A 21,517-nucleotide genomic window follows, 5' to 3' on the forward strand; every position below is an offset into this window, starting at 1 on the left:
GGATAGAGCAGTTTTACATAGGGAAGGTGCAGAAGTGAACCCTGGAGTGAGGAATCCTCACATTGCCAGCCATCTTAAACATAAACCTTCTTGACAAAATCTTTAGGGAGAGGATTGTCAGCTCTGGGCAATGGGGATATTACAGTGCCACCCTTTTGTTTTTAGAAGGCTATAATTATTAGAAAGAAATCTGTCATTTTGAAAATTGCAGCCAGTTATCTTGGTTGTGCCCTCTTGGTCTTACACACAGGTCTCTTTCTATGTGGCAGTCATAAAGAGATCTGAACACACAGTTTACGTTTACCCTAAGCTTTTCTTTTCTACATCAATCATATGCACTTGTGTTTACTATTCCTAATATAGATTGTGATGAATAATTGGCATGTTAGGAAGAGTGCGGTGACTTTGTTTATGTCACTTAACAATTCTGAACCTTAATCTGTTATCTGTTCTGACAGGTTAGATGTGAAAATTTGTCTCAAAATGCGATCTAAATGCCAGCTGTCAGTCATAATAATAATAGTGCTATATGTTATAGATTCAAATTCCCTATTGATTAGCCCTTCTCAAGCTTAGATTAACTGAAAATTGTGGTATTCAGACTACTGTTTTTTATAAGTTGAAGAGCCAACTTATTAGAGGTGCTGTTGTATAACTGACACAGTTCTGAGAAAGGCTTAGCTAATGCACATTCCTTTTTATTTCTTACACTTTTCTTACTGTGTTTTTTACTTAATGCTTTTTTTTTCCTTCTTCCATTACACTAAAAGAATTTTTATTTTATGCCCTAGGCTTGCTGAGTATTGCCTCGTAGGTCACTCATAGATACTACTTAGCTTAGTACTCCCCCTTATCTGTGGGGGACACGTTCCAAGATTCCCCTGGCTTAGGTGCCTGAAACCTGGACAGTACTCAACCTTATATACACCATGTGTTGTTTCCTATACCACACATCCCTGTCATAAAGTTTACTACTTAGGCCCTGTAAGATTAAAAACTAATAATAAAATAGAACACCTACAACAATATGCTGTCATAAAAAGTGAATGTGGCCCCTCTCTCTCAAAGGATCTTACTGTACTTCACTCATCTGTCTTATGATGGCATGAGATGATGAAATGCCCGTGTGATGAGATGAAGGGAGGTGAGTGAGGCATGTCGTGTTGCAGCATCAGGCCTAGTACTGACCTCTGACAGTTGACCTTAGGTCAGAAGGAGGATCATCTGCTCTGGACCACAATTGACCGTGGGTGACTGAAACTGGGGTAAAGTGGGGATTAATGTACTTTGGCGACTTTGGTGCCAAAGATGGTACTGATTTTTGCCTAAAGAAAAGTATTAACTAAATTTGCCACTTGAAGTTCTTACCTATGAATAAATCCTTCTGAATAATAGCAAAGCTATTTTATAATCATATTAAAATACTGGTTTTTGTGGAATTTGGCTTAATGATATATTGCTTTATGAAGTAATATAAAATTGATTCAGTTATTCACCAAAGGCTTAAAACCTTTTTTCTTTTCTTTTCTTCCTTTATTTCTTTTCTTTAAAAACAGGAATGTTTGGCAGTTAGGACCCTTGATCCTCTTGTCAACACCTCCAGTCTAATAATGAGGAAGTGTTTTCCAAAAAATCGCCTGCCGCTCCCAACAATTAAAAGTTCTTTCCATTTCCAGCTGCCAGTTATCCCCGTGACGGGGCCTGTGGCCCAGCTCTATAGTTTGCCCCCTGAAGGTAAGACTGCATATTTTCTGCTGGCTTCCCGTGGTTCTTGGAATTGTGTGATTGTGACTTTTTATTTCTCATTTCCAGGTCTTCAGCAAAAGAATACCTATGTACACATAGTAAATGTTCACATTTTGCTTTAGTTAAATATTTATTTAAATATAAGAAATTGAGGTCTGAAAATTAAGGAAAGTAGTGTGGAATGTTACATTTATGTAATTTTGAATTTCAAAAAATTTATGCATTTAATATAGGAACATTATTTCATAGTTTAAATGAATTTTCAGAGGATAAGAATGTAACATTAAATGTTTAGGTAATTATATTTGGGCTTACATTTATAGCTTTTTGATGAACCTTCATTCTTTTAAAGTTAAGAATACCTAATCACCAAAAATGTTACGGTTTATGCTAAACAAACTTGCATATAACTTACCCGAATGAAAATAATGAAATCAATAGAAGCTGGCTGTTTGCCATTTTCAGGAAAATACTGGGAACATGGTAAAAGAAGTAAGAGTTTAAATTTCTTAATGTGGGGAAAAAGTAGATTTTTTTGGGGGGGTAAGATCTAGCAAAATGGAAAAGAGAATGTAGTCTAGACTATTAATAGAGTTTCTAAAGTATTTTCTTGTCAGTTACTTTTTTGCAAAAGCAAATGGAAGATTTTTTTCTATTTAAAAGCAATTACTTGAAATAAGTGATTTAAGAGAATTTCCAGGTAATTATAATTAGTTTTATTATCCTTGATATAGATTTATTAGTGGCATATGTCAGAGAGTACACTGTTATGATATTATTTAGGAAATGTTTTATCATTAAAGTACAAGTTTAGTCCACATAAAATATCAAAATAGATTACTCAGAAACTTCCTTTTAAAGGTTTAAAAATCTACAACTAAGTCAGGGACATGAGTAAAGTAGTGAAGTGAAAACAGTGATCTAATTTCTCTTTCCCATTGCATTTTAAATTACCACACACTTTAAAAATAGGGTAAGATTTGCACCAAAAGTATAAACTAGGTGAAAGAAGCATTCTCATGAAACAAACAGAACATGCAGCTCCATTGGTTAAGTGTCTGACTCTGATCTCAGCTCAGTCTTGATCTTAGGCTCATGAGCTCAGTTCCCATGTTGGGCCTCTGTGCTGGGTGTGAAGCCTACTTAAAAACAAAACAAAACAAAACAACAACAACTCAAAATCAAATATAGAACATGCAACAAACGTGGTTTAGGTATGAATGTATTAAAGAAGGGCATCAACTTTCTACTCAGCCTTCTGTAAGCGCGGTATCTCAGACTCCAGGTGGAGGCACCAATAGCACCTATGTGGAGGGACAGTCAAGGAGCAGTTAGAGGCCCTTTTCTGTCCTGGATCTCAGTGTAGATTTAAGGGGGTTCAAGTGGAAGTTGCAACTGGTAGAAAGCTGAGGAGACTTACGTTGGTACAGCAGGTAGTAATATTGGGAAGGGGATAAGATACAGGATATACCCCAGAGGGCTCTTTATTTAGTGTCCAGAATAATCACATAGGTCAAGGAAGCTGACTTCTAGTGCAGTGAATTCAAACCTGTGGGAAAAATGACCAGAGATGATATTTTTCTGAGGGCTCCTTTTCTTTTTCATTTCAGACTAATGGATCACTAAAGTAGAAATGGAGATTTACATTAACTAACAAGCCTTCATGATTAAGATATGAGGGGAGTGCTTTAACAGCAACACAAGGACACAAGGAAAATACCTTCTTTCTGCTTATCATTATTTTTTTCATGTATCAGACTTAATTATGTTTATCACAGTTTTCATTATTATTATTTTTTAATGTTTATTCTTGAGACACAGAGCATGAGTAGTGGAGGGGCAGAGAGAGAGGGAGACACAGAATCCGAAGTAGGCTCCAGGCTCTGTACTGTCAACACAGAGCCTGATGCGGGCTCGAACTCATGAACTGTGAGATCATGACCTGAGCCGAAGTCAGATGCTTCACTTACTGAGCCACCCAGGAACCCATGGTTTTCATTATTTTTTACCTTCCTCAGGTAGAATATAAATTCCATGAGGATAAGACCATTGTTTTTTCCCTTCATTTTATCCTGAGCATCTATTAGTCACAGATGGGGTACATGTAACATTTGTTGATGAAGGAATTGAACTGACCCCAAGACCTAGTCTCTAGAACATTAAATACCAAGAGATAGTGAAGTAACATCTACGGAGATTTGAAGGAGTCACGATTCAAGATATCTGAACACTTATTAAGTTGCCTTCCGTATGTGAAGGTGACATATTCGTAGGTATATGGTGGTATGGAAGTAGATTATCCAGATACTCTATCTGAAATAATTATATGCAATCACTCCAGCTCAGCCAGTGATAAATTGAGAATACATGGTAGCAGAATAATTGTATTACAAATTACAAATTATTATTTATGTAATATTAAGTAATTGTAATATTCTTTTGAAATACACCCACAAACTCTTGCCCAAAGACATATAATCCTTAGTTATAACAAAATGGGTCTTTTTTTAATGTTTATTTAGTTTTTGAGAGAGAGAGAGAGAGAGGGAGGGAGGAAAGGAGGGAGGAAGGGGTAGGGGCAGAGAGAGAGAGAGGGAGACACAGAATCCAAAGCAGGCTCTGAGCTATGAGCCTGACATGGGGCTTGAACACACAAACTGTGAGATCATGACTGGAGCTGATGTCGGATGCTTAACTGACTGAGCTACCCAGGCGCCCCAACAAAATGGGTCTTTTACACAAATAAACTTAAAATTTATAGTATTTATATTATTGATGGAGTTCCTATTCTTAGGAATATTACATTATTCTTACATTTCTTTTTTCTTACATTTTATTTATTTTTGAGAGAGGGAGAGAGAGAGAAAGAGACAGAGAGACAGAGACAGCATGAGCAGGGGACAGACAGAGAAGAGAGGCAGACACAGAATTCAAAGACAGGCTCCATGCTTGAGCTAGCTGTCAGCCCAGAGCCCAACAAAGGGCTCGAACCCACTAACTATGAGATCATGACCTGAGTTGAAGTCGGATGCTTAAACAACTGAGCCACCCAGGCACCTCATATTCTTGCATTTCTAAAATAATTATAGAAATAGTGGTTCAGATATGGGCTTTCAAATGTAAAATTAACATCTGAAACGGATTTTTTGTGTGGGATCTATTGAACTATAGCAATCCATGGATGGACTTAGAGACTGTGAACACTTTGACATTCTATATAAAATTATGTTCTTTTTTTCCTTGGGAAAAATTCTTGAAGAGGTCTATTTATTGTTGTTCTTGAAAAGCAAGGGAATTTCAGAGATGCACAGAAATTCTGAGAGTGCCAAATACAAAGCGAAAACAAGCAAGTCAGTTTTCGCAATAAGATATCTAATTGGGTAAAATAGTCTGACTAAATGGTGAAGAATCTCAGATTGGGTTAAGAACCAAAGTCTAAGTAGGTGATACATACTGGAGACTCTTAAAATAGCAGGACGGGAGCTTGAAAGTAGAGATGGGCAGATTTATAGCTGTTAGCCCCGGCTCAGAAGAGTCCGTATTTTACAGAACAAATGTTCAAAACAAGACAGCAGGGATGATTTCCTACAAGTTAGATAATAACAAGAGTGCCATGAATCCTAGAGCATAGACAGATAAAACTATAAGCATTGAGTAAAGACAAGTTCGTAGAAACTGTTATTTTTCTTGCAGATTAAATTGAGAGAGTTCAACCAGTCCAAGTGGATCCAAAAGATAACTCCTGTTAATACATTTGAAAATACGATTGAAATGGACAATATTTTAGACAAATAATGAGGAACTTAAATTGATTTAAGTAGCAGAAAATCTGCAGGTGAGGTTGCCTTCAGTGAAGACCCCAGATGCTGATGACTTAGTCTTAATTTTCAAGAAATTTTTCTATGCTTTGTTTTCCAGAGCATAGAATAAAAGGAGAAGTTTAGAAGCAGCTTCATGCTGAAATCAAAACTTGGTAGGAATAACCTGAGTCCAGAGATAATTGTCACTCATGAAAATATAAAAGTCCTAAAATATTAGCAAATTGAATTTAGCTGTATTTTTCATGACAAGGATTATTTTTTAAAAAGTAAGTTCATTGTAATATTAATATTTTAATTAATCAATAGAATTTAACAGTAGGTCAGAGGAAGAAAACCAGTAAATATCTTGCTAAATGCCACAAAGAGATTTAATAAGAATCATTCTTAGTTCCAGGTAAAATTTCTTAAGGAATCCAGGATATTTCCTAGACAAGCTGGATATTATCCAGCTCAGATGAATAGCCAACATCACACACAGTAATGAAGTGTTAAAGAATGCCTTACTCAACAATTGTTTGTTAACATCATTTCGAAAGCTCTGGGCAGATCCATAAGCCTGGGAGAGAAAGGGTCTTAACTTTATCCTATTCTTTCAATGACTATCAGTATCTGTGGAGGATATTATTGTCTATGTAGAAAATCCCAGCAAGTCAGTTAAGAAGATGTGTCCTAGACAAGATAAAAGTTCTTGAAGTACTGTTTATAAGATACATATATAAAATTCAGTAGCTTTTCTGTGTGTGTTATATATGCAGATGCAGGAACAAAAACATTTAGAAAACAGAGGGAAAATGGATCACATTCAAGGAGCAATAGCAAAAGCAAAATAAAGTCCTTGGACTATACATTCCATAACCTTACAAAAAGTGCTGACTAATTCCTTTTAATTGTTTCATCATATAGATATAATTTATCTAACTAGTTTCCTATTGATAGGCATTTAAGTTTTCCGCTGTATTTTAGTTTTTAGTATAAATGAGCCAAGGACATTTTGAAGAACAATAATAAGGATTTATATTTATTCCCTGACTTTAATTGTATAATTACAATAATTGATATTATCCATTAGAATAGAAAAGAAGGCCTCAGACACCCTAAGCTATATGACATTTCACAGCTGGAACAGAAAACCTAAGGAAGATATTGTGTAAAGGAAAATATTTGAAAGATTAAAAACATTTTCTCTCTGATCCTGAACTTCACTTTCCCTCTCCCTAAGCAGTCATCTTTCTTGTTTGCCATAGACTTTTCTGAATTCAGTCTTTCTCTTTCTCTCTTATAGTTCATTCTCTAAATGTCAGTTCTTCCCTTGTTTATCCGTGACTAACTGCTGTTAGTACGTTGGCATACGCTGACTCGGGTTACTACATATATGTAATATGAATATTTAATTTTTGCTATTTCCAAAAGACCTTAAGGCAATTTGATGACTGTGTTAATTAGGATGACTTGAGCTGCTGTAACAGAGTGACCTAGGACAGTACCATAGTCACTCAGGCCACAGTAGTAATGGACATTTTCATAGCACATACTTCTTGCCTTGCACATTATATATTAGCCTGTGTGATGCTCCCAGCGACACTCTGGGTGTCTTCATTTTATGGATGAGGAACAGAGACACAAATTATAGAACTTGCTCAAGGTTAAATGGCTAGTAAGTAGAGGAGCCAGGATTTGAATTAGGTATCCTGTCTCCAGAGCCGCTTTGTTGCACTGCAACAAGATAGAAGATTGTTTTTTCTTACACATTCATCCAGAAGATGGGCAGATAACCCTGGGCAGTAGGCCTCTGTGTCACCAGATCATTAAAGGAAATAGTACTCTTTGCTTTCATCATCTCCTATGGTGGTTTTCTCAAGTACATGTGGAAAATGGTCATGAAAGGAAATGGAATTGGCAATTTTCTTTCTAGAGAATGTGGCCTGGAATTTTGTATTCACCACTTTGCCTTCTACACTTTTGGCTAAAAATTTATCATCAGTCTGTAAGCACTGTGAGGGAGGCTGGAATCTATAACCTCAAGCAAAAACTCAGATGCTCTGTTACTAAGAGGAAGGAGAGAACAGACAGTTGGGAGGTAGGAAGGAGTTTATAATCTTCATTATAAGATGTCACATTGGAAACAGAAGTCAAAAGAAATTTGAAGAGGGTGATGTCAGCTAGAGGGAAGGTCTGGAGGTCCCAGTGCTCATCACCCCCACAAACACAGCAAAAGTGATAAATAACCAAGCACAAAGTGATGGATATATCTCAGGGATATCTCTAGACTACAATGAAGAAAGAATGTTTTTAAAACCCTGTGAGCTCAAAATCCAAGGATGGCCCCATAGAGAAGTACGGGACGTGTTTTCTCTGCAGTACCCCATCTCTGAGTCCAGACCAGCACAGCACCAGGTGGGGCTTCCTTCGGAGAAACTTCACCTTGTGGGGAAGAAGCAGGAGAACCTCAGGATGCCTTACCACTGTGGATGTTGGTACCTTTGCTACCGAGGCCCTCCAGGTCTTTGCCAAAGCTGATCTCCCCTGATGGAGCTGCACTGGGTCCTGTCTGCTGCATTTACTCTCTGGGGTGGAGCTGTTGCTCGGAGCCCATGCTGCTGCTGCATCGCCCCGCCAGCTGGAGTCACTGTGGTGAACTTGTTTTCCGTAGGAGATCTGCATGCTCTCGCGGCCTGTACTACCACTGCAGCGAGGGCGCCTGTGCCCTCAGACCAGGCATGGCAGTAAAGTTGCAGGATACAAAATCAAATATACAAAAATCAGTTGCATTTCTATACACTTAATAAACTATCTGAAAGAGAAGATAGCAGTTTTATTTACAATAGCATTGAAAACAAAATAGGAATAAATTTACCAAGGAGTTGAATGATCTGTACACTGAAAACTATAAGACACTGATGAAAGAGATTGAAGAAGACACAAATAAATGGAAAGACATCCTGTGTTTTCAGATTGGAAGAATTAATATTGTGAAAAGGCCCGTACTCCCCAAAGTGATCGAAGTGATTTAATATAATCTCCATGAAAATTGCAATGGCAAACATGGAACTTACAAAAGACCTCTGGTAGTCAAAGCCATCCTGAGAAAGAAGAACAGCGGGAGAGGCATCACAGTTCTGGAGTTCAAGCTACTACAAAGCTATAGTAATCACAACGGGATGGTACTCACATAAAGTAGACACATGGATTAATGGACCAGAATAGAGAGCCCAGGCACAAACCCGTGCATATGGGGTCAGTGAATTTTTGATAAGTATGCTAAGAATACACAGTGGGGATAGGACATTGTTTTCAATAAATTGTGTTGGGAAAGCTGGAAGTCCACAGGCAAAGGAATGAAACTGGACCCTTGTTTTCTACCACTCACAGAAGATTATCCTGAAATGGATCAAAGACTTAATTATAAGACCTGAAACTATGAAACTCCTAGAAGAAAACTTAGGGAAAAAGATCTTTGACATTGGTCTTGTTAGTGATTTCTTGGTTAAGACACCAAAAGCACAAGCAACAGAAGCTAAAAGAAACAAGTGGGATTTTGACAAACTAAAAAGATTCTATTGTATTTCAATTTCAATTTATTGCCCTACAGAATGGGAGAAAATACTTGCAAAACATATATCTGAGAATGAGCTACTGTCTAAAATATATAAAGAACTCTCACAGCTGAAGAGTACAAAAGCAAGTAATCCAATTAAAAATTGGGCAAAGGATCTGAATAAACATTTTCACAAAGAAGACATACAAATGGCCGATAGTATATGAAAAAATGCTCAATGTTAGTAATCATCAGGGTAATGGAAATTAAAACCACTTACTGATATCACTTCACACCTGTTAGAATGGCTATTACCAAAAAGATAAGACATAGGGAATATTTGCAAGGATGTGAAGAAAATGGAACTCTTTAACACTGTTGCTGGGAATGTGAAAATGGTACAGCTACAGTAAGGAGGTTCCTCAAAAAATTAAAAGTAGAACTACCATATGATCTAACAATCCTATTTCTGAGTATATATCCAAAGGAGTTGAAATAATGATCTTAAAGCGAGATCTGTACACCTATATTCCCCATAGCATTATTCACAATAGACAAGAGTTAGGAATAAACTTAATGTCCTTTGATAGATAAGTGGATTAAAGACCGTAATATCTACCTACCAGCTACCTACCTACCTTCCTTTCTTCCTTCCTCTCTCTTTAATATATACATACAAATATATATCATTGAATATTATTCAGCCAAAATGAAGGAAATCCTGCCATTTGCTGCAATATGAATGAATCTGAAGGGCATTATGCCCAGTGAAATATACCAGATGGAAAGACAAATACTGTATAGTATTACTTATATGTGGAATCTTTAAAAAAAAAAAAGCCAGCAGCACAAAAAATGATTTTGCATGAACAGAGGGTAGAATGTTGGATGTCCCAGGTGAGGGGAGGGTAAATGAGGTGATGGGGTCAAGGGATACAGATTTTCAGTTTGAGAGGATTAAGTTCTGAGAATCTATGTACAGCATGGTGACTATAGTTACTCATACAGTATTGCATACTTGGACATTTACGAAAGGAGCTTTAAGCCTTTGTACCTCACACGCACAAACACTATGGACCATGTTAATTATTTGAGGTGATGGATATATTAGTTATCTTTGTTTTGGTAATCATTTTACCTTGTGTATTTGTATTAAATCATCACATTGTATACTTTAATGCATACAGTTTTATTGGCCAGCTCTTCCTCAATAGAGTTAAATAGTTTAGAAAAATATCCTTTTTTTTGATGTTTATTTTTAAGAGCATGTGTATACATGCACAAGCAGGGAAGGGGTAGAGAGAGGGAGACACAGAATCCAAAGACAACTTCCGGCTCTGAGCTGTCAGCACAGAGCCCAATGCGGGACTCGAATCCCTGAACCAGGAGATCATGATCTGAGCCGAAGCTGGACATCTAACCAACTGAGCTACCTAGGCACCCTGAAAAATCCCCTTTTAAAATATTCTCTACTTTGTTTTAAAGCACTCAGTTACTTACCTAAGTACTCTTCTCTTCTTTCCTTGTCTCCCCTACAGCCATGGTCCTCCTGTCCCTTTCCATTCTGTTTCCTGAGTTTTTCTCTAATGTATACCCATTATCCCCATTCCTGCTGTATTGGTCAGACAGTTATGGTCTCCAGTTAATTGGTTTCCCTCCACTTAGGATCTCCCTCTCTCATACCTGCCAGAGTGATTTTTTGAATAATTTCCGATTGAATTAAGCCATTTTCCTCTTGAAAATTCTCATTGCTTATCTTCCAAAGGTTAAAAATCTAAACTACTTAGCCTACTGTACCCTTCATGTTCTCATTCTTATTTGCCTTTCTTAGTACTTTTTCCCAAGCATACGAGTTTTGTTACACTTGCTGTTTTCCAAAGATATCATCTCAAGTTTTTGCTTCATCTTCTTAAAAGCCTCACTCACTCACCTTATGTTTGCTTAGAAACCTGCCATATTTTCTTCAGGATGCTGCTTAATCACTACCTGTTTTATGAAGTGATCACTCACAGCCCCTTGAACCCAAACAGTTTGCAGTTAGTCACTCCATCCCTCGTATTCCCATAGCATTTTTATGTATGTGTCTTCATGAACCTCAATCTTGTGTTAGTTATCTGTTTACTCCTTTCTGCTCTTTAACTTCATGAGCTCCCTGCAGACAGGGACTATATTTATACATATTTTTAAAAAATTCCCAGCACATTGCACTGTATAGGCACATAGTAGCCATTGAAACAAACGTCTGGGAAGTCAGTTGCTAAAGGCATGAAAGCAGTTCTTGAAATTTGTCATGTACGGGAAATAAAATGCTTCATGCTGTTGCAATGGAAGACTTTATTCACTTTTAAAAATTGAGAACTTCCCTTATTATTTTCATTACTTTTCTTTTCTTTTCTTTTTTTGGTGGTGGGGGTGGTTATGTTTAGATGAAGTTACTTTTACAACACCAAAGACTTAATCATCCATTTCCTATATAAAAGGTAGCTACTTTTTTGCATGGACCTCAAGTATATTGTAGTATAGAGGTGGAATTTAAGGAAAGGTGTTAAGCAGGCTGTGTTTTAGCTTGTGGGCAAGTAATAAATTGTATCATGTATCTTGAATGTATCATAGATAAGCTGCTATATAACGATTGCCACTTCAGATAGCTGTGAAATTAGGTGATTAACTAGTTGTTACTTAACCTTCTAATTTCTGTATAAGTCTAATTACATGAAATAGAAGTTGGGGTTCTGATTTTTTAGTTTGCTTATCCATTTGGAGTGTCATTGTAACTACTGTATTGTAAATGATGGAAAATAATTGCATATGTTAAAAAAATATTGTTATATTCTAAAAAAAAATAAAGTTACAAAAAAAGAATTGAGAACACCACTAAACCCCCCCATACATTTTTACAGTGCTTTTTCAAACTTTGAAGCACTTTCACTTTATCTGCCAGGTTTTTCTGTAGCGATAGAGACATTTTTTTCCTTTGGTGATTGAAATACCAGTGTGGCATATCTATGCCACCCTGTCTTCGAATGTGCATGTTGCAGTTGCTTATCTCTGACCTACTCACAGTGTGTTTTGTGTGACAGTGGACGACGTAGTGGATGAAAGTGATGACAATGATGAGCTTGACTTAGAAGCCGAAAATGAAACTGAAAATGAAGATGATGTAGATCAGAATTTTAAGGTTAGTGTGACTCCATCTTTAGTTGACTTTCTAAATTGTATCTGCAGAGTAAAACAAAGATTGGGGAGATAGTGTGTATAGCTTAATGGTGGGTTAATTCATGTGGTCCCCATCGGTGGGCACTGAACTGATGAAAGGGAAAATAATATTGCTCTGAATATGCTGGTCTGAAAAGCATGTTAAAATAACCTAACTTCACTCTCTTTGGCCAGGATGCCCTCAGGTAACCCATCTGGCGTAGGTTTCAAAGTCTAAGGAAATCTGAGTTTGAAGGAAAGTGATTTGAAACTCTTAAGTGACAACCTCTTCCTCTTTCAGCACTCTTGGGGAAATCAAAATAGTAGGAAAAGAATCTGTAGCTGGTGGCTCTTTGGTAAGAATTAGTGTTTACATAATGATGCTTAGGTTTCAGTTAATTGGAGAAGAAAATTGACAAAAGTATTTATTGAATTGAGACAAGATAGAAAAAAATATTGTCATGTGATGTTAAGTGGGAGGCAGGGAAGTTGTCAGAATTTGAAAACTAGAAGTAGTGTTAGAGGGGGCCATTTTAGTCTCTCTGGAAAAGTATCTGTTTAACTCCTTTAGTTTTTAACTTTTTAATTTAGTGCTTTTTAAAAAATTTTTTTAATGTTTATTTTTGAGAGAGAAAGACACAGAGTGTGAGTGGGGGAGGGGCAGAGAGCGAGGGAGACACAGAATCTGCAGCAGCCTCCAGGCTCCAAGCTGTCTGCACAGAGCCTGATAGGGGGCTCGAATCACAAACTGTGAGATCATGACCTGAGCTGAAGCTGGATGCTTAAACGACTGAGCCACCCAGGCGCCCCAAACGTAGTGCTTTTTTGGCAGATGGGGAGAGATTCATTTGACCTTTGCCTGCTTGGGACTTTTTGTCTTGAAATGTTAAATCATAATTGGGTACACTGAGTATTTGCCTCTCCCTGGAGATAGAATCTAAGATCCCTGAGGCAGATTTCCACCTTTTTTTTCCCAATGTTTTTAATGTTTGTTTATTTTTGAGAGAGACAGAACTTGAGTGGGGGAGGGGTAGAAAGAGAGGGAGACAGAATCCGAAGCAGGCTCCAGGCTCTGAGCTGTCAGGACAGAGCCTTGTGTGGGGCTTGAACCCACAAACCACGCTAAGCCATCCAGGCGCCCTGGGATTTCCATCTTCATAGTAGATGGAGAACCAATTTCATTATCACTAAATATGATCTGCAAGGCAAGCTTTGGCAGAAATGTCAAGTTAGCCAATCAGGACAGCATGATGGTCTGCATTCTTACCTCAAGATGCTACTAAGAAGAAAAACCATGCAGGCTCTGATGGGCAAAGCAAAAAATCTGAGTGTGTGATTGTGGTTCTGGACTTGATGGAAGTGAAAGAACTATGGGATGAGAGTTTAGATTCTGTTATGTAAAAGTGTTCTTTAGATAATAGGAAGTATATTAAAAATAACCTGTTTGAATTCTTTGGGAAGTGGGTGTTTAAAAATGGTGAAATTTTTCAAATTGACACTAAGTTTATGATTTAAAGTATTATATTTTGATAGAAACTTTTCTTTTATGTGCTGTATGTTTCCCTGTTATTAAAAACATAGTATGTTGAGTATAATTCATTCTTTATGATTCAGGTTCCTCATTAAAATATCTGTTGTTGTGATCACTACAGATGTAAAGACAGAGATTGGTGGGGAAACAGAAACTAATAGGGATTATAAAAATGATTTTATTTTGCTGCTTGGAAATTGTCAGTGTATATGCATAATACATACTTAAAATTTTTATAAAAAATCATAAAGTTACGTATATTAGGTATCATGGTCCTTTACCCCTAAATACATCAGTGTATATTTTCTAAGAATAGTGATACTGTCTTACATAACTACAATGCAGGTATCAACTTCATAAATTTATAGTGATAGAACATTTTTCTCTAATTTACCATCCATATTCGACTGTCAGTTGATCTAATAAATGTCCTTTATGACATTTTTTTTCTTCTCTCTAGTATAGGGGCCAGCATTAGGTATTCTGTTTAATTATCTAGTCCCTTAGATCTCCTTTAGTTTAAATCATTCCCACATATTTCTTTCTCTTTTGTGACATTCATGTCTTTGGAAAATATAGTTGTTGGGTGTCTTATTCACTGAAATATCCATGATTGCTCACATTTCCCCCACTTTACCTTAACACAGCAGTTGTAATAATAAAAAGAGAATGAATTTATTAAACACCTAATCTTATGCTGGTCCATGCTCTTCTTAATTTAAGTTTACTTATTTATTTTGAGAGAGAGAGAGAGCGAGCATGAATAGGGGAGGGGCAGAGAGGGAGGGAGAGAGAATTCCAAATAGGCTCTGCACCATTACACACAGCCTGATGTGGAGCTTGAACTCATGAACCGTGAGATCACAACTTGAAGTATAGTTGACATACACTATTTTATTAGTTTCAGGTATATAACATACTGGCATTATGAGATGTTCACCATGATGGGTCTAGTTACCACTTGAATTTACCATCTATGCTACTCCATGCTCTTTACATGTAATAACTCTGAAGCCTCATCTCAATCCTCTAAGTTACATGGTATTATTACCTCTGCTTTACAGGGCTAATAATCAGAAGAAGGAGGCACAGAAGGATTATTAGTGTAGCTTGTAAGGAGTGGGGGCAGGATTCAGAATATAGCAGTCTGATGTGAATGTCGGCTCTCTTTACCACTATGCTATACCAAAATGTTATTTATTTTTTTTAAAGGGCTATAGAATTGTTGGCTCTTTGACACTGCTGAGTTCTATTATCTTTTTTTTCTTCTTGCCACAGTCTGCCTCTTACTGTCTTTGGCAGTTACATATTTAGACTCAATTTTTCCTATTATTCTAAATCCCATTACTTCTTACCTTGTCAGGTGAACCTACTATGCGTTGGGTCTGATATTTGTGTTCCATTGTGGTCATACTCCTAGAGACTGTTTCTCTCTTCACCATATCGATTCCATTCTCCATTCTCTTTACCCCAGATGTTTCAGCTTAGAGCGTTTATAGAAACTTGGAGGTTTAGAAGACTCACCTCCAGACAGCCAGGACTTGTCAGCATATAAGCTCCCCCCATCCTTTACTTTAGAAGAGCTTTAAGGAGTGATAGACAGTTGTTGTTGTTTTTCCCCCAAGGCTGTTAGTAGCTCTTCATTTTTGTTTTTCCCTAAATCAAAACACAATTTCCTGCTATTGACCTCTCAAAGTATAGTTTTTTTCATCCACAATGACTGTTTTTTTGAAAGTAGAGAGCCAATATATAAGGCTCAGTTTTCACAAAATATTGAATATTGAATTCTAGTATGTTTAGAGAACGAATACTTTTGTAAACTTTTGTTATTTTTAAAGCATTGTCTATTAGATGCCGATCAAGGAAATTCTACATTTTGCTTCATCAATGCATAAAGACACATGAAATTACATATTCATGTACTAATAATTATATAATGATACAGTAATTAACATGATACTCTCTAAATACAAATAGTATTTATTATTTATGGCAATGGGGAAAATCTTTTCGTTGGTTATACAAGTGATAGTTAAGTTCCTGAATATAAAATATGAGAAATACATAGTATGCTTTTCCTTTTAAGTTACTTAATATGAAATATATACATAGAATCTATGGAGACTGTGTGTATACATGTATAGAAAGCATTTTAAGAATTAGGGCATGGTAGAATAAATTTAAGGCTAAAAGTAAGTTCACTCTGATAGTAAGATAAATGCAAAGTTAAAAATGAATGCCCATTGCTGACAAGTAATTGGTCTTCTGTCTCTCTTTAGCAGTGAAGGTGATGGTGAATTCGTATTTGTGTGAGGCCACGTGTGGTGAAGGTCCTAGAGAATTGCTGGGGTAGTGGGCACACTGACACTTGTCCTCTGGCTCAGTGTGGCTTTGGTCTTTGAGCACATACAGATCAAATTAATCCTGGATACATACCCTGTTTTTCTGAGGTCAGACCTCTCCTTTAAATTTACCCTCTTCTTGCCTAAAAGTGCTTGGAAACCATATCTGGCTGTTTTTCAGCATTTTACATATTTCTCCTGAAAAACAAAGTGGATGGTGACACTGAGCTTTTCTAGGGGAACTTTATTGACCAAGGAATAAAAGAGGATGGTATAATCATTGGTTTGTCTTGGGGCAGTCCATCAAGCAATAGTATATGCTCTGAAATCAATGATTAGTTTTACATCCTGGGTCTTCTCTTTGGGTGCTGTGTAATTTTGAGCAAGCCACTTACCCTTTCTCTACCTCCGTTTCCTCTTCAATTAAATGGAGGTGACAGTGCTATCTACTTCATAGTGTTCTTATGCACATTTAATTATTTAAATCCTTAGCATAGCATTTCATACATTTTCAGTGCTTAGTAAATGTTATGATTATCACCACCACCATCATGTATTTATATTTTTCAATTTAGTTTTAAGTTTTACCTGCCGTTTAATATGAATAAAATTATGACAGTTCAGGAAATAGGGGGGAGCATACTGTAGTATAGATCTTGATGCTCCGTTTTCCATCTTGAGGAGCCTAAATACTGTGTTCTATTAGCATAATCTTTAACAAAAACAAATGCATTAAAACAACTGAAACAATGATAAATGCAACAATGAAGCAAAAATACAAGCAAATTTTAATTTATGCAAGTTATATTCAGTGATTATTCTCTACATCTGATTAATAATTTGGAAAACTTTAATCTGAAATATATTCTGTAATTTTTTAACTGGTGACATTTTATTATTTCAGAATGATGATATTGAAACGGATATTAACAAACTAAAACCCCAGCAGGAACCAGGACGAACGATAGAAGAACTTAAAATGTATGAACACCTTTTCCCTGAGCTTGTTGATGATTTTCAGGTATAAATATAGAAAATACAGCATCTTAATTGATTTTGAGAAAAAATTCTTTTTTTTCTTCCTTAGGTCCATAATCACTGTTTTCCTTCTGCTTTCTATTTCTAAAATATGAAAGTAGTATTGTCTTTCTGAGTGACATTGGACTGCTACTTTAGCATTCTGAGCTGCAGACTGCTTATTTGTAAAATGAGGGGACGACCTTATTTAATTAATCTTTGGACTGGCTTTAAAATTTTTGATCACTTTGGCTCATTGATTTAATTAGCATAGTTTCTTACTCTTTGTAAAAAAATAATCTTTAAGATGGCATTTCTAAATCTTATGTTAAAGTTGTCTCTGTATCATTTGCATACAGCTGAAGGGGAGATGAAAGCTAAGAAAGTGCTGAATTAAAACTGTAGTCTGCTTGTTGGATTGTTTTTCCCTGGGGTCCCCATGTAACAGGGCATGGTGTGGGGGCAGGGGGAGGACAACTCGAAGTCTTTATATCTGGGTTCACAGGGAGAGTGAAATTTCTTACCCTCGTTTATTTACTGCAGTGTGCATACTTAACGTGGGTTACACAGTAAGTAAACCTAATTGAACTGTTGGCGATTAGTAGATTTAGTTTCTTATTCTCAGTCACCTGCCTACTCGTAGTGGGTCCTTGAGTAAGTTGCTGAAATTGCCCAGGATCTTAAACTGTAAAATAAATAGTTTGAACCAGATAATCTCAGATTTATTCAGCTCTTAATTACAAGTCCCGTACTCCCTAAACCCATACATTTAATTCCTAGTTGCCTAAAGAAAAAGACTTTAATGTGAGGTTATGTGTGAGAAATAAAAAAAGAGAAATACAGTTGATCCTTGAAAAATGGAGGGGTTGGGGTTATCAACCTCTGAATGGAGTAAAAAATGCACGCATAACTTTTGATTCCCCCAAAACTTAACTACTTACTAGCCTACTGTTGACTGGAATCCTTACTGATAATATAAGCAGTCGATGAACACATTTTGTATGCCGTATGTATTATATACTGTGTTCGCAGAACACAGCAAACTAGAAGAAAGAAAATCCTAAGAGAAGAACATGTACACTACTGTACGGTATGTACTGTATGTATCAGAAACAATCCATGTGTGAGTGGTGTTGACAACTCACAGTGCTCATTCTTCAGGGTTCTCTTTGGGATCTTAAGGAGCATGGGGCGCAATGGGAGCGGCAGCAAGTTGCCTCCTCTCCCTTCCCCATTTCCTCGGTACTCTCAAAGATTTGGAGCATGTTGGAAGGTACTCTGAAATCAGGGGGACTATAAAGAAGGCAGGGGTAAAGGAGAGTGGTGTTTGTCAAAAAGAGAAAAAGAAGGTAGGAAGGGGCGTTTGGGAAAGGATACTGAACCTACCAGCTGTATGGCTGCTCTTTCACCTTTGTGTCCAGCTAAGAACTACTTAAAAATAGAACCCGGGAGGTGACAGATGCTGCTAACTCAAAGCAGAAAAATACTGTAGAAGGGATTTGGGGAAGGAATTTTTTCCTTTTTCTCTATGTGTGTATAAGAGCTATATAACATGATTAAAAATGGTAGGTGTCTTGATGTGCAAATAAAGAAAAATAATTTTTTAATGGGTGTCAAGGCCAGGATTTTGATTCTCATTCTCTCACAGGCTACTGATCCTTTCTTGTAGGCTATGATGGTGAGTTCTTGTATGTCTGCCTGTTAATTCATCACCTAGAATAGGCTACCCTTGATGGTTTCCTGCTTGGCACCTAACAGCTGGGTAGCTTGTCGTCTAGTTTGGCTGCCCCTAGAAGTGGGTTCCTACTTGTGTTCTGACTTGGCCAGAGTCAGATGGTAAATAAAGACAGGTTTGTCAGAGTGTAAATGCTCTGAGAAGTTTTTCCAACTAAATTATTCCTTTTATTTTTGTGTAAGCAAAAGAAGCTACTTCGGGTATTTCAGTTAATATGTATTTATTAATGTGTTCTCTATTTTACCATAAAGTTTAATGTAGAATAGTTAGCTGTGTTTCTGTGGCATGTGTTATGGGGATAGAACCTGGTCTTTTATTTACACAACTGGACGGTCATTTCTAAAGTAGTTGTGTTGGCAATTGACTATCTTTCTCATTTTTAAATTTCAGATGAATGCATCATTAGGATACTTTAGTCTCTAATTTTTTGAATTGTGTGTTGGAGCTATATCTAAGCAGCAGTATTTAAGTGATATATTTTTGAGAATTAAAAATATTGGTCAGTTCCAGATAAGAAGTGTTTGAAAGAATTTTTTCAGCCATCATCTTATCAAATACTGGAGATCATGAGACATCAAGCACAAATGAAATTATTTTCAACTTTTTAAATAATGACTTTTTCCATTTGGATTTGCATGTCATTTTCAGCATTAACCATTGGAGCTTAAAATTACTTGATGTGTTTGTTAGAATTCTGAACACCACCCACTTTGTTTCCAGATGTGTTAAGGCTGCTATTCAGTGGCCAGATGGAAGCAAATTAATACATTCTAAAAGGCAACATATAGAAGCGTTAAAGTAATTATCAACAGACTTTTTGAGAGACCTTTTTAAAACTGTTTATTTATTCATAGTGACAGTCACAGTTTTATTTGCTTTTGTTTCCTAATGACAGAATATGTGAAGTGTCAAAATTGTGAATTTTCACAGCTCTTTTTTCATGTATTTGTGGTAACATGGCGACGGTTACCGTATGGACTTTTGTTAGGTTTTGTTTTTCCTTTTTTTCCTCTTTTTGTTTTGGTTTTGAGTTTTTATTAAAGTTATGTATGGACAGAGTTTAAAGAGTCACATAGCTTCACATAATTGGGAAAAACTGGGTCCCTTTCCCACTTACTGTTTCCTATAGTGACTTTTAGCATGTTTTTGATGTTAATCCCTGTATTTCTAAATGGTAGACTTACAAAGCCACCTCCTGATTTTCTTGCCTTTGCTCTTTTTGTTATATTGTTATTTTGAGGTAGACATTCAGTAATTTTTAGTCTTTTTCAGTACTGTATTTATATTTCTTAAGCTACAGATTTCCCTCTAATTACTATTTTAGCTACATCACATGTATTAAATATTTAGTATTTTCATTATCTTTGTTTTGAAACTTTATTTCTATTATGATTTTTTCTTTTATTTGTTGATTATGTCAAAGTTGACTTTCCAATTTTTTATTTATCTTTTTTTATTTCTAGCATACTGTAGCAGGATAAGAGGATATTCTTTATGATTAGACTCTCTTGAATATTTTGATGCTTATTTTATGGCTTTGAATTTAGTCAATTTTTGTTAATACTTCTCGTATCCTTGAAAAGAATTCTGCACTTGTTAGGCACAGTTGTGTGTTTGGCCACTGGGACAGGATTGTTTATCACGTTGAGAAGATCTTTTCTGTCCTTAATGGATTTTTATTCCAGTGCTATCAATTACTATGAAAAATGTGTTAAAAATCTCTCACTGTGATTGCAAATGTGTTTCCTTTTTATAGGTCAGTTTTGTTATATATTTTTGGAGGTTTATTATTTATTATGTATGAATATAAATTGATTTCTGTTCCTTCTGAAATAAACTTTTAATAGTTATAAAGTCACTGATACTGTAAAGTCTGTAAGACTTTAAGGCAGAAAAGTTAAAAAGTTATTAATGTAGCTAAATTAATTTTGATGACTTGACCGGTATCTTTTTAAAGCTTTTTACTTTGAACTTTTTGATATCGTTAGACATGTATCTTTTAAACAGTATATTGTTGGATTTAAAAAAATCAAGTCTGAGTCTTTGCCATTTAACTGGAGCATTCAGTGCATTTACATGTAATTATTGCTCTATTTATATTTGTATTTATGAGGTCAGATTTTGTTTCATCTCTGTATCTTTGTCTTTTGTTTGGCTTTCATTTGGATTGTGTTTTTTGTTTCACTTTTTCACCCTTATTCATTTGAAAGCTATATAGTCTTGTTATTTTTTGTTTTAATAAACTATTGAGGTGTAATTTACATATAATAAACTTCATTCCTTTAAAGTATGAGTATTGACATATATGCAGAAATTCTCGTTACTTTTGATGTGCATTATTACTATTCAGAAGTTAATCAGGACCTTTCTTCTTTCTCTTAATCATAAAAGGAAACTTCAAATACTTTTAGTATCATCACCTCCCAAACCAATGTACACATTTTTAATTTATATTTTAATTCTAGCTTTTAAAAAATCATTGTGTATGGTACTGCTCTGTGTTGTACATTCAGTGTTGAGGATTTACTCACAGTTTTACTATTTTGTTTTTCATTTCTTGTTGTTTCTCAGACCTTTAGTCCAAATTACTTTCCT

General features: G+C 36.0%; 1 protein-coding gene across 3 annotated transcripts in view; it reads left to right on the forward strand.

Annotated features, from left to right (window-relative positions):
- The window catches only part of AGTPBP1 (ATP/GTP binding protein 1), a 166,277-nt gene that overhangs the window by 62,404 nt on the left and 82,356 nt on the right, over positions 1–21,517 (forward strand). For all 3 annotated transcript variants that reach the window (XM_029920063.1, XM_029920062.1, XM_029920064.1), the window contains exons 11-13: positions 1,557–1,734; positions 12,183–12,280; positions 17,075–17,191. In XM_029920063.1, coding sequence (XP_029775923.1) covers positions 1,557–1,734; positions 12,183–12,280; positions 17,075–17,191 — 393 coding nt within the window. The remainder of the gene's footprint in view (positions 1–1,556; positions 1,735–12,182; positions 12,281–17,074; positions 17,192–21,517) is intronic.

Source organism: Suricata suricatta, chromosome 13 (assembly GCF_006229205.1).
Source record: "Suricata suricatta isolate VVHF042 chromosome 13, meerkat_22Aug2017_6uvM2_HiC, whole genome shotgun sequence".
NCBI lineage: Eukaryota > Metazoa > Chordata > Mammalia > Carnivora > Herpestidae > Suricata > Suricata suricatta.